This window comes from Daphnia magna, linkage group LG4 (genome assembly GCF_020631705.1).
Source record: "Daphnia magna isolate NIES linkage group LG4, ASM2063170v1.1, whole genome shotgun sequence".
Lineage (NCBI taxonomy): Eukaryota > Metazoa > Arthropoda > Branchiopoda > Diplostraca > Daphniidae > Daphnia > Daphnia magna.
In genome coordinates this window covers 7,003,327-7,017,077 of record NC_059185.1, presented here as the reverse complement: position 1 = coordinate 7,017,077, position 13,751 = coordinate 7,003,327, and the positions used below count along the sequence as shown (strand labels likewise).

At 41.2% G+C, this 13,751-nt stretch overlaps 1 protein-coding gene and 1 long non-coding RNA gene across 2 annotated transcripts; both read right to left on the bottom strand.

The window, feature by feature from the left end:
- Nucleotides 1-147: 147 nt before the first annotated feature.
- LOC123471212 lies at nt 148-865 on the bottom strand. Its single transcript, XR_006645393.1, has 2 exons — nt 682-865; nt 148-594 (listed from the first exon to the last, which is right to left on the bottom strand). It is a non-coding gene; the product is annotated as an uncharacterized LOC123471212 (long non-coding RNA).
- Nucleotides 866-879: 14 nt separating this feature from the next.
- LOC123471210 lies at nt 880-7,808 on the bottom strand. The gene is made up of 5 exons (XM_045172233.1): nt 7,499-7,808; nt 7,214-7,436; nt 1,333-1,461; nt 1,088-1,277; nt 880-1,022 (listed from the first exon to the last, which is right to left on the bottom strand). The coding sequence occupies exons 1-5, from the start codon at nt 7,610-7,612 to the stop codon at nt 914-916; spliced, it is 765 nt and encodes a 254-aa protein (XP_045028168.1). The 5' UTR covers nt 7,613-7,808; the 3' UTR covers nt 880-913.
- Nucleotides 7,809-13,751: the final 5,943 nt, after the last annotated feature.

The following is a 13,751-nucleotide window of genomic DNA, read 5'->3' as shown; positions in this document are numbered from 1 at the left end:
AAAAACCAATCCACTGGTCCAAAAAATTAAAACTTACTATAGCCAATTTAGAAACAGAAAACGAAGCATTAAAATTAGCACTTGCAGAATCAAATGGAAAGATGAAATATGTTGAAGAAGAAACTAAAAAATTAGAAACGGTAATAATTATTAATAACATCACATATATTTAACTTCATACTATTTTTCCATTTCTGGTTTAGAAATTAACAATAGCATTAGGACAAGAAGAAACAAAATCAACTAACCGGGATCTCATAACAACTTTCCAAAACCTATCAATATTAACCGATGTAAATATAACTATTACTATAATAAAACTTTCAATTACTAATTACAAGGAAAACAACAAACTTTAGGAACTAATATCAAAAACAATAATCGACGAAACTGAAAACTCAATTAAAACAGAAGAGAACACCACACATCACCAAATTTGCTCCACCCCATTAAACAACACGGTAATAAATTATACTTTTAAATCGACACTCTAACACATTTAAAAAACTATTTCACAGGCATGTAACTTTACATTCAGTGTAGACTCCCCAAACTTAAACTTCTCCACAGACATAGTTGATGAGACCCCTATTCCTAATCAATTTTGTTTTTCCAAATAATAAATATTAATATAAATTTTTTGTAAAAGAAGTTAAATAAAGTAAAGTATGTTTTCCTTACAAGCACTCTTTAAACGTTTTGTTTCAGTTACATCTGTAGTAGAATCATCAGAATACAATTTAGCTGCATATTGCATAAATAACTTAAAGCCATCTTTTCCTTTCCATTTGGTACGCAGCATAAAGGTTGCTAAATAACCAGCAAACATTTTTTTGCTTCTGTTTGTATTTGGAAGACTTTTTTAGCTAAATTCCACAATCCTGAAAAAAACAATAACTTATTACTAATCAGACTAAATATAAATTGATTTACCCTCTATTTGGTTGGTATGTGCTCCATTTTCTGGATCTTTAAAATGCAAGCTATGATTAACTTTCAGATGAATGTAGTTATTGTGTTCCCTAATTTAACAACAAAAATTATTAATAATAAAACATACATCAAATAAATATAAGTAAAAACTAACTCTATTTTGTCATATGCTTTCCAGCAATCAGATATAATGATAGAACCAGGTAGAATCCATTCTTTGATTACATCCAATAATGTAGTTGCCGATCTATCACTCACTGCTACAAGAAAACATTTTCCAGATATTCTTTCTACTCCACCAAAAACCCATACTCCCTCTACCCTTTTGCCTCGATTATATTTTCCTATAAAAACATTAAATTACAATAACTAAAATCACTACAGCATCTGACAAATTACTTTTGCCAAATTTCGATTCGTCTATTTCTACCGTAATACCAAAGCCACCAATCTTTTCAGAATTGTTAATTACTACATCTTCCGAAACTTCACGGCAAAAATTGTACCAATCAATGGGAGTTCCATGAGCTAAGAAAAAAAAATTAAAAAATAGTATAGTATAATATCGTATCATATCGTATAGTATAATATAGTACAGTATAGTATAGTATAGTATAGTATAGTGTAGTATAATATAGTATAGTAAGTTATAGTACAGTATGTGATGTATGTGTGTGGATCATGTCTGTCAAGTGTGTATGTGTGATATTGGTAGCGCAAAGAAAACGTCGCTAGAGGAGCGGCGAGCGCGGTGGCTGAGGGGTCATTCGGGCTCGCGTTCTGATGCGATCAAGTAATACTTTCATGTCCGTCTCATCTTACATTCTCGTGGACTCCCCGTGTGTAGTTTAAATACAGTGGCGATCCTTCGATCGCATACAGACACAACATGGCGCAGTTGGTATAACCTTTTTCTCAGTTTCGGCTTTGTAATCTTCCGTTTGCTGTACCATCGTTAGCCACCACGTGTTCAGTGTGTCGGTGGGCGCCGCCATTTTGGTTTTGTGCTCAGCTTCCCCGTTTCTTACATGTGATCGGTGGCGTCTCAGTTTGGTTTATCCGGCAATCGAATAGAAATAGTGTAGACATTTTAGCGTGAGATATTCTCGGCCCTCAGCTCATCCAGCCCGTCGTTCTTCAATAACACGCGGTTCAAGAGTGACCCCTTTTGACGTGTTAACTTGATGAACAATCCATATTTCCTTCGTTCGTCAAAACATTGGGATTCATATAATTCCCCCCGCAATTCGACCCCGGTCAGCATGACAACGGCAGCTGATGCGTTGGCTGCGGCCAATGCGGCGACGGCCGCCATTACGGCTAATGACGCTCGCATCGACGCCATAGAACAAGGCCAGACGACCATTGCAGCCCAGCTGACGACCTTGACGGCGCAACTTCAAGCTTTTCTCACAGCCGGTGGTGGCGCTGGTGGAGCTGTTGGTGGCGGCGCGGGTGGTGGCGCTAGTGGGGGAGGCAGCGGTGGCGCTAGTGGCGGTGGTGGTGGTGCCGGCAGCAGCGGCGTTAGTGGTGGTACCGGTGGCGTTGCTGGGCATGCGGTTCCACATCCGAGGCGGTGGCTCGATCCATCTGGAATGGATAAGCTTCACGGCGATATCACTATTTCGCTACTGCGTTCTTGGAGAAATCGGTGGAATGATTTCGCAGAGTTGAACCAGCTTCTCACGTATCCGGTCACGGAACAGATGGCCGCTTTTCGCATGGCCTAGACTCTACGATGCAACAGGTGGTAGAAGTGGCATTGGGGATCACACCCGCAACAGTTACGACCCCCAACCAAGTGCTTGACCTCATCGCGGATTACATCCGGGCGAAACGCAATGTGGCACTAGACCGAGTGGCGTTTGAAGAACGTCGTCAAGGTCCATCAGAATCGTTCGATGATTTTTACATCGGCCTGCGCCGTCTAGCAGAAGCAGCAGATTTATGTGGTGCGTGTTCCGAAACGAGACTGGTGACTCGTATCATCGCCGGGACGCGCGACGCTGAGACGAAGAAGAAATTATTGGCCATCAGTCCTTTCCCCTGTTTGCAGGTGGCGGTCAACATTTGTCGCAGCGAAGAGTCGGCCCGTGCGAACGAGCGCACTCTGAGTGGACAATCCGGTGTTGCAGCTATTCACCCCAAGAACGGCAAGGTTGACAATCGTTCATTGAACGAGTGCGGAGCGTGTGGCCGCTCGACCCATGTGAATGGGGCGACATGTCCGGCGATGGGCAAGAATTGCCATGCATGTGGAAAGCCTGATCATTTTTCTCCCAGATGCCCCACTCGCGACAAAGGGAAATTCGGGGCAAATGGAGGAATGGGCGTCGGATCTAAATCCAAAATGGCCCACATAACCATCGGAAATGTCCAAGATACTCATCGGCGGCGCTGCTCTCCGACCATATTGTTGGACGTGATTCGTGACGATGGCAGTGTCGGTGTTCAAATCAGTGACGTTATTCCCGATCCAGGTGCTGAGGTCAGTGTCGGTGGCCGCGACGTTATGGCAGCTTTGGGCCTAGTTGAAAAGGATCTGGCGGCTTCGTCATTTGACCTAGTGATGGCCGACAGATCATCTCCGTTGTTATCCATCGGACAGCGAGACATTCATGTCCGGTATGGAGATCGGAGCGCTCATATCACGATTGTGTTCTGCCCGGAAATCCGCGGCATGCTCTTATGCCGGTTGGATTGCGTCGAGTTAAATATTTTGCATCGACAATACCCGAAGCCGCTGTCTCGAGTGCGTTCGGTTACGTTTTCATTGCCGGAGGAAAATCCACCAAGTGACACAACTTCCACTTCATCTGGCGGGACGTTTCTCAAGGATATTTACACCCCCATGGAGCCTACCGCGGAGCAGATTTCGACCATCGAAGCGGCTATCAGCGCCGAGTTTGAAGTGGTTTTTAACCAGGAAGAGGGGTTACGCAAAATGGCAGGCCCGGATATGGTAATTCAGCTCCGCGACGATGCAGTCCCATTTTATGTCAATGGTGCGCGACCCATTGCTTTCGGGGATCGTTCTGACGTGAAACGTGTGCTAGACGACCTGGTGGCGAAAAAGGTGATCGTGGCAGTTAGCCAGGCGTCGGAGTGGGCCGCTCCATTAGTCGTCATTCGGAATGCAAAAACTGGAAAAATTCGTATATGTGTCGATCATACACGCCTAAACAAATTCGTGTTACGGCCTACCCATCCAACGCGTACACCACGCGACGCGGTAGCGGAAGTGGATAGTGAAAGCCGATATTTCACAAGCTTCGATGCGGCCAACGGGTATTATCAGATACCCCTCCATCCCTCCTGCCAACACCTGACTACGTTTATGACCCCCTGGGGTCGATACAAATTCCTTCGCGCGTCCATGGGATTATGTTGTTCCGGGGACGAGTACAATCGGCGAGCGGATGTCGCGTTTGCAGCATTGTCTTACACCGTGAGAGTGGTTGACGACTTGCTGCGATATGACCGGACATTTCCAGCCCACGTCGCGGGAGTATGTGCAGTATTGCAGGCAGCGCGGACGGCAGGAATCACCTTCAGCAAGGAGAAATTTCGGTTTGCTCAATCCCGCATTTCTTGGGTCGGATATGATATCCGGCACGGCGGCATCACCATCGAGGAAGAAAAACTCAAAGCGCTGTCGCATTTTCCCAAGCCAACCAACATATCAGAGCTGCGTTCTTTCATGGGGTTGGTTGAACAATTGGCGGGATTTTCTACTGAAGTGGCGGCGGCCAAGAGTCCCCTTCGTCCACTTCTCAGCACGCGCAATCCTTTCGTATGGACCAAAGATCATGATCGGACTTTCGAGGCTGTAAAACTGGCCCTTATCTCTCCGCCTGTGTTGGTGCACTTCGACCCCATGCGTGAAACGACAATCCAGGTCGATGCCTCGCGAAAACACGGTATGGGATATGCGCTTTTACAACGACATGGCGATTCCTGGAAGCTGGTGGACGCCAATTCTCGCTGGTGCTCGGATACGGAGTCGAGATATGCAGTGGTGGAACTTGAGTTGGCAGCGGTGGAATGGGCAATCCGGAAATGCCGACTTTACTTATCCGGATTACCCAATTTTACATTGGTGGTGGATCACCAAGCATTGGTGGCCATATTGGATCGATACACATTGGATGCTATCGATAATCCCAAGATCCAGCGCCTGAAGGAGCGTCTCTCCCCGTACGCCTTCACAACGATATGGCGGAAGGGAAAAGACCACGCTATTCCCGATGCATTATCGCGGGCACCTATGAATGATCCGGCGGTGGACGATGAATGCGTCGGAGCGGAGTTGGCGTATTCCGTGCGTCGCATCACACTTCAAGGCATCAGCAGCATTTGCAGCCCACATGACGAGTCGGATCTCTCGAGCCATTTGACGGATAATCTATTCGAAAACTTGCGAGTGATGGCATCAGCGGACCCCCATTACGTCGATCTGGTGGCCGCCGTGGAATCCGGATTTGCTGTCGACCGTGCGCGCACCCCCGATCACATCCGGCAATTCTGGTCGATTCGGAATCATTTATCAGTGGATAATGGCATCGTCCTATACGGTTCACGAATCGTCGTACCCATGGCGGCACGTCAGGACATGTTGAACAAGCTGCATGCGGCTTACCAGGGCATTGTCAGGACGAAAAGGCGCGCCCAGCAGACGATCTACTGGCCTGGAATCACGAATGATGTGACCATGCTCATCGAGCGATGCGCTACATGCCAGGAGCGTTTGCCGAGCCATTGCCAGGAGCCGATGATGTCAGACCCGCCACCAACATACGTTTTCCAAGACGTGTCTGCAGATTTGTTTCAGCACGGATCACTACATGTGCTGGTGTACGCCGACAGGCTATCCGGTTGGCCGGTGGTACATCAATGGCGACGCGATCCGACTGCACGTGAAGTGGTGCAAGCCGTTGTAAGTAATTTCGTGGAACTGGGTGTGCCGATGCGATTCCGATCGGATGGCGGCCCCCAATTCAGTGCCGGAATTTTCGGAATAATCGGAATAATCGGAAGGCGGTAAAGGAGTTGGTGGCAAAGCTAGCACCATCAGGCGACTTAACATCGGAAGCCTTCCTCACCGGACTCCTAGAATTCCGTAATATGCCACATGAAAGTGGTTTGTCGCCGGCCCAGATAGTGTTCGGTCATCAACTTCGGTCTATCATACCAGCCCACCGATCATCATACGCAAGCCAATGGAAAGAAGCGATAGCGGCACGGGAGCATAAGGCGGCAGCTGATGCTGCAGTCCGCTTTCGTTACGACGCCAGGACGCGCCCTCTCCGTCCGCTATCCATCGGTTCGTCGGTAAGAGTGCAAGACCCGGACACAAAATTATGGGACCGCGTTGGTGTAATAGTGGCGATCGGGCGATACCGCTCGTATCGCATCAAATTTGCGAGTGGCAGCGTTTTGTGGCGAAACAGGCGATTCCTCCGCTTGTTGGTTCCAGCGACATCGGCGGAGGAGGTGGAATCATCTTCCACGAGCGGTGCTGGAGGTGAAACGGCAGCAGGCGATCCCGATTACACGTCTACTGGGCAGCGACCACTACCGGCCCCATCGGGTGCGACGCCTCGCAGAAGCCCCCGCACACGCAAGCCGCGAGTCATTATTTCTGTTTAATTTGTTATGTGAAGAATGTATTCCTCCCCGCAATTATCTCCATGTTATGTTCCAACTATCCTCCAATCCCGTCGACGTGCGCGGTATTTCCCATGTATCTTCGTCGCCTTCATCTATTTTCTTATCGTTGACCTATATTGTCTCCGGCGCCGCCATTCGGTGAAGATTGGCCATCGCTGTAGAGCGGCGGCTCGGGAAGGGTTGTGATGTATGTGTGTGGATCATGTCTGTCAAGTGTGTATGTGTGATATTGGTAGCGCAAAGAAAACGCCGCTAGAGGAGCGGCGAGCGCGGTGGCTGAGGGGTCATTCGGGCTCGCTTTCTGATGCGATCAAGTAATACTTTCATGTCCGTCTCATCTTACATTCTCGTGGACTCCCCGTGTGTAGTTTAAATACAGTGGCGATCCTTCGATCGCATACAGACACAACACAGTACAGTACAGTTTAGTATAGTATAGTACAGTACAGTACAGTACAGTACAGTACAGTATAGTAAAGTACAGTACAGTATAGTATAGTAAAGTACAGTATGTTACAGTATAGTACAGTAAAAAATAACATTACAGTAAAATCATATTTAACACACGAAATTAACAAATAGTTACCTACTTAAAACAACAACAACATACCTAAATCCAGATCATTTTCCACATACTTCTGAGAAATTTCACTCCACCAATAATACGTTAGTGTTAAGATCTGATGAATCGTTAGATGAGATTTGTGAAACCAAGAATATCTTCTAATAGTAAATTTTTTAGAACACAACTTTGTTTTGTTAGTACTACCATTAACTCCAATTCTATTATTACATTTCAGTTGGCAACCATCAATGACAGTAGTAGAAGGAATCTATTAATAAATGTAAATAATACAACTAATATATTAGTACATAGCTTATTGTAAATAATTACCAATGTTAGTTGCCCAGAACACTGAAGACAATACGATGACACACTGGTATCAATAAATCCAATTTCCACTAAGTATCTGTACAAATCCATTGGAGTAAGCACAGAACAAATCATTGTTATGGTAAAAGATGTCCAACACAGTTCATCAAATGGTATTTGTGATTTTGAAATAGATTTCCTTTATTTGCATTTAAAATAAAACTTTTCAAGCATTTCACTATTACTCTTAATAATATCACTTGAGGAACTCATGAAAATAGATACATTAGTAGCCATACCTCAATCAATACTAATATTAAGTAACAACACACCCCTAAATATTAATTAATTAAGTATAGTAAAAAAAATCCTAACTTAATTATCAAAGACCTACAATACTTAACTAAACAATACTTTTTAAAATGTCGTAATACAAATAAAGTAAATACTACAATCACTTTATCATCTTAATAACCAATTGAATATACTGAAGCCTAAACATATAATAACAAATTTACCTCCGACAACTGGATTTGAACCCACAACCTTTTAATTTACAATCCAGTGCTATACCACTGAGCTAGCAGAATACTGACTTCATACAAATGTTTGGCAATATCTATATACGAATTTAATTTATATTACCAATTAATGACGGCAACATTGCATTCCAACAGTTGGCAACATTGGAATTTAAGCCGAACATTTATTCAGTTTACAAGTAAATACAGATCAGTTCAGTATACTTGCTTCTCTGAATTAAGTAAAAGTAAAGTTGGAATTTAAGCAGACCATTTATTCAGTTTAAAAGTAAATACATATCAGTTCAGTATACTTTTAAGTAAAAGTAAAGTAACAATAAAGTATACTTTGGTCGGGTAAAATAGACTTTATCCGAGAATTTGTTACAATCTGATGAGCATGCTGATGTTGATGATGAAACTGAAACTGTTGAGTAAAAAAAATTACAAATCATACCAAAAAAATACAAATCATACAAAAAAAAAATACAAATCATCTCAAGTAGTTGTTGGCCAAGAATTTCCTAATTATGTAAAGGTATAAATAGGATAAGCGTTGAATGTTTACATTAAACCTAATAATAACTTTTCATAAGGAACAACTTGCTGGAAAGACGACGAAGAGTCGTAATAAGAGAGAACTGAGGAACGGCCCAAGTACAAAAAAGAACTAGAATGAGTAATTTAAAAAATCAGATGTGTAATATGAGTGATGATTCAGGAATGTATTGGTGAAGTTTTTTTCATTTACTGTGCCTCACACCTAGCATTAGATATCAATAAAGCTTTATTTTTAAATTCTGAATTAGATGGCAAATATGGCACGTGAAAATGAAGGCAATTTCCTATGTCTGTTGATGAGTAAAAACGAAGTTAAATTTTCGTCAGACCTAATTTTGGAAGGGCTATTTGCCAAAGAAATAGAGAACCCCCAAGAATTTCGCGAGGTACAAAAGCTATGGAATACCGAAATTGATAAGTTACAAGGTATGCAATTTAATCGTTTTGAATGCATAATATCTCGATTGTCACAAAAAATATTTTATTTCATACAGAAGCTCCCATGTTAACCAGAGATTGGTAAGAACAAAAAACAAGGAGAGATGAAAAAATAAAAGAATTAAAGAAATCAAATCGACTGAACTCTTCTTCAAAGAAATTAGCATTTGACGAATTCAGCAATCTTCAAGAGCAGAATTCTGCTTCAGTCAGTGTTCCTACAGAGAGCCCATCTACGGTCTCATCTGATGGGTTGCAGACTCTAATACCTCAAAACTGCAAGCTCATTCCAACCGTAATGCCTTGACAATCTCACCTGCCCCGCAACTTCTACTGGAAAACTTCCCGCTCCTACTAGCCAGACTGTCTTGAGCGTTACACCTGTACAGTGCAATGCTACTCGAAAACTGCCAGCTCCTGTAAGCCAGACTGCCTTGAATGTCCCATCTGTTCAACCAACGTCTAGAATAGAGAAAATGTCCATTTCTGTAAGACGTTTTACCTCGATTGTGTCAACGGTAATGCAGACCTGTGATGAAAATGAGAAACTGCCAGCTCATACTACCCGAACAGCTGCATCCCCTACTCAATCCTGCTCTCTTCCGCCAAATACTAATAATACTTGGATTGTTATTTTTAAGAAACAAGTCGATGGTACAACTGATAAGGTATGATTGAATAGAAAAATGCAACATGGTTTACCTAATGAAAATTTCTATTTTAGATGAAGATCCCTAAATTCAATGAAAATCAGGTATGTACCCACATAACACAAGGCAGTCCGTCGGATGTCTGACAGATGTCGGGGTCATATGTTGAGTACATCTTTTTGATATCCTCCGGACAGCCCGATATCCGATTTGGATGTCGTATGGATGTAATTTTTTTTGGTTTTGACCGCCCTCAACAGCGCCGTCGGACATTCTAAGGATATCCGAACGGGCTTTGATTTGGCTATAAATATGACATATATTGGATCTCTAATCTAGAAAAAACATTAGGCTATATCAGGATTCGAACCCGGGTCTCCCGCACCACAGTCGAAAATTATTCCACTGTGCCAATCAACAGATCAATTGTATATCATTTTCGAACCATACAATGGAATTATTGTAAAACACTTGAGCTTTTTCGATAACAAATCACATACAGGATTTTTAAGAAGTCAAGATGATGTCGAACTTAGGTTAAACCAGAAGTGTATAAATTGAAATTAAACAATTTATGCTAAGTAATTTTTTGAATTTTAAACTTTAGAGTTTAAAGTAGTTTTTTTTAATTTGAAATTAAAATCCTATCATAAGTATACTTGCTTCGAATATTATTAAACAGTGTTCTATCGAATAAGAAAAAACTTGATTCGTTTTGTAAACAAATACGAATAAGTAGTACAAACGAATACGAATAACGAATAACGAATAAAAAGGATGTTTTATTCGCAAATACGAATAATATTCGAATAACGAATAAATTTTCAATTAAAATATCCAGAGTCATAGACCCCTGGTTGCTCCACTATGGCTATGTTCCCTCTCAGAAAAGGGGTACCTTCTCGCGGGAACACTATACGAAAAAACGAGGATTTTAGTGCGGAGCGTAAGAGTAATTTTCCGCCAGGTGCGAGCCCCACCTGGCTATAAATGAGCCTGTGCGTGGAGTGAACACCAACACACCTGCAAGAGGCGCCCTCGTCTGGTGGAAAACGTCTAGTGTTTCCCGCAAAAGGGTACCCCTTTTCTAAGAGGGAAAATAGCCATAGTGGAGCAACCAGGGGTCTATGGCTCTGGAATATCATAGACAACGAAGTGGAAGACCGCTAACGCCTATATCCCCCTGTAGCGATGCGCGTCACATGCCGCATGGTAGCGCTGAGTCCGATAATATAATAATTTTGGGTTTCCCTACTGATCCAATGCTTCACACACCGTCATTTAAAAATGAAATCATGCACGTTATCACTTTGGTATGCACATGTAAATTAAGCGCAAAAATTCAGCATATCGTGTGAATTATTTCATATTTTTAGTGGTTGGGTAACGTTCGTTCATATAATGTTTTTTTTCCCCATTATTTTCCCCCATGCAGCGTTTCACGATTGATACAAACTTGTTTCGGAAAATATAGACATCGGAAAATATAGACATCGTTTAATTTATTTTTTCTTTCCCACATATGCATATATCTTTATACAGAATGATGATCAATTTATTTTTTAAAAGATGTGGAACTTATTTAGAGGTTGTTTTTTTTACGCATGTATTGCTTTGTTAACGGAATTTACCTAAAAATTTATCATTTGCAAAAAGCTAAATAAGCTGTGTAATGTTCATTAAATATTACTAAAATTTGTGGCTAATAGATCAGAGGATGAACGTATTTTAACTTGTATGTTGTATATTTATAGACATATTATAACGATACTTCCGGCTGACTTTTTCCATGTACTATTAGGCCCACGCCATTATTATTATCTACCATCTTTTATTGCAGTTTTTATCGTTCGACATTGTATTTCAGAATCATTCTTCACAGAAAACCCATGGCATGCAACGAATTATTCAGATACATTATCATCCATTTCGGAGTGATCGTAATAAATGTCGTTGAACTCTTCTTCATCAAAGATCCGTTGTAAAGCAATTTTGCAAAGTTCCGCCAGTGACCAAACCATAACACCTCGTAGGGAAAATCCATGCATAGAAAAACAGTTATGATCGATCAAGTTTAGCTTGATTGAACTTTATAAATTACCTGGCAGACCAAAGAATGAGCTTTTCCGTGAAATCGCGATAGGAAGGGTTCCATATTTGAAGTTAAGCTCAAATACTTTAATCGTAGTCTCCCAAGTGTTTCAGCGAGTTTCCGGGTGTTACTAAACTATGGACTTGGACAGTCCAAAATGGACTACTTAAATATGGACTTCGATCCAAAACTATGGACTTCACCAGATGGCACTGCCTGTCACAGTCCATATTTTAGAACTTGAACGCCTCACCAATGGCCATACTAAACTATAGACTTTTCCTGGAAAGTATGGACTTTATCCAAATTAATCAACTGGAGTTTTTGGTTAAGCTGTCCGCTAACAACTGTATATTTCTCATTCCTTTAGTTGTATGAAATTCATGTAGTTGTACGAAATTCATATGTAGTGCATTATAAGGCAAAAATAAACACATTTCCACCCTTTTTTTATTTAGTTAAGCCATTATTTCGTAGCATGTTATTAAGTCTGCTAGCATAAAACGTATTAAATTAAATTACCCAGAGAACTAGAAAGAAATAAAAATTTGCTTTTATAAATCTAAGATCTAACTTGCTACAACATGCGGACATATAATAACGGGAAAAGTTGCGAACACAGAAAAGGCTACTGCAGTGGCCACGATATTTTCTATTGTTTATCAAATATCTCTACATTAATTACATGCCAAATTTTGATTTAAGATTTTTTGTCATAGGTTTCAGTTAACCTTTTTTAAATAAAACTATTATCCACTTATGCCCACATGTGAAGCTTTTGTTGAAATTGGTTTCGGCCGGTTTTTGTAAATGTGTAGACATTCGACAGTTATCTATGTATTTGCTTCATTTTTTAAAATTTATTTTAAATACATTCACATAATTGGTAATTGAATATTAAATGCGTTGCCGAAAGTGGTTTAGAAGATGCGTCATAACAACGGTGACCTTCATTTAACCTAGGGGGATTTAGTAATAGGGTTAGGGTCTTTAGAAGTAAGAGATCCCTCGTTGTCTTCATTCGATTGTGATTGTTCGTGCATTGTGCAATACCTTAAGTACGTGATTCGAGTGTTACAAAAATGGTGAAAACAAAGGTACCCTCAAAGGAGTGCTTAGAAGACTTATTGCAGCTTTTTGAACCAGAATCCAAGCTGCAAATTCTAACTGAAGTGCCGCTTTTACCAGAAGCTTGTTTTTCCTATATTTTTAAATGGAAACCAGAATTTCGCAATGAAAAACATTGGCGAAGCGATGGATATAGGTGGGTTCAGGGAGCAACTCAAATGGTTATGAGCAAAAACGGAGCGAAGTGCACCAAGTTTTATTTTAAGGCCCAGGTGGAGAACACAAGTGTAACAGATGATGTAACAGATGTAACAGTTTTCAAAAACGAGCAATTGTTTGCTCCATGTATCCAAACCGAGTGTTAATAAGATATTTGGGAGACGAAAAAAGTGCTAAAATGTTTGCCCACGGTAACTCGAAAAATCCCAACAAGAAATTTACTCGAACAAAGGATTCGGAGCTGCAAAAATTAAAGATGGAAAAGGACAAACATCCGGTGAAAGTGTATAGTGAAAAGTTGGTGGAGGCATTAGTGAACGAAGTTATAGATGAAAGACAAAAAATAGATGTAGTTTGGGACTTGCGTTTAGGTGACGATGAAATTTATCATCTAATTGAGCTAAAACAAGAAACTGATTTTATCCATGACATTGTTCTCTCTCCTTATCAAATCGTCACTTGCTTCAGTAAAGGTAAGATTTTTACACGATTGTTTGTTATGTTACAATGCATCTGTATTTACTATGAACAACTATTTTAGAAACTCTTGGGAACTTCCAAAAACTCATTGATCGCGATAATTTGCCATCAATATGCCTGTCGTACGACACAGCATTTGAAATGGGAGATTTTTATGTTTCTATATAACCTTACGACACACGGAATTTGAGGAAACCACCGTGATTCCTCTCATGTTTTTGATCCACATGGAGAGGATTGAATAT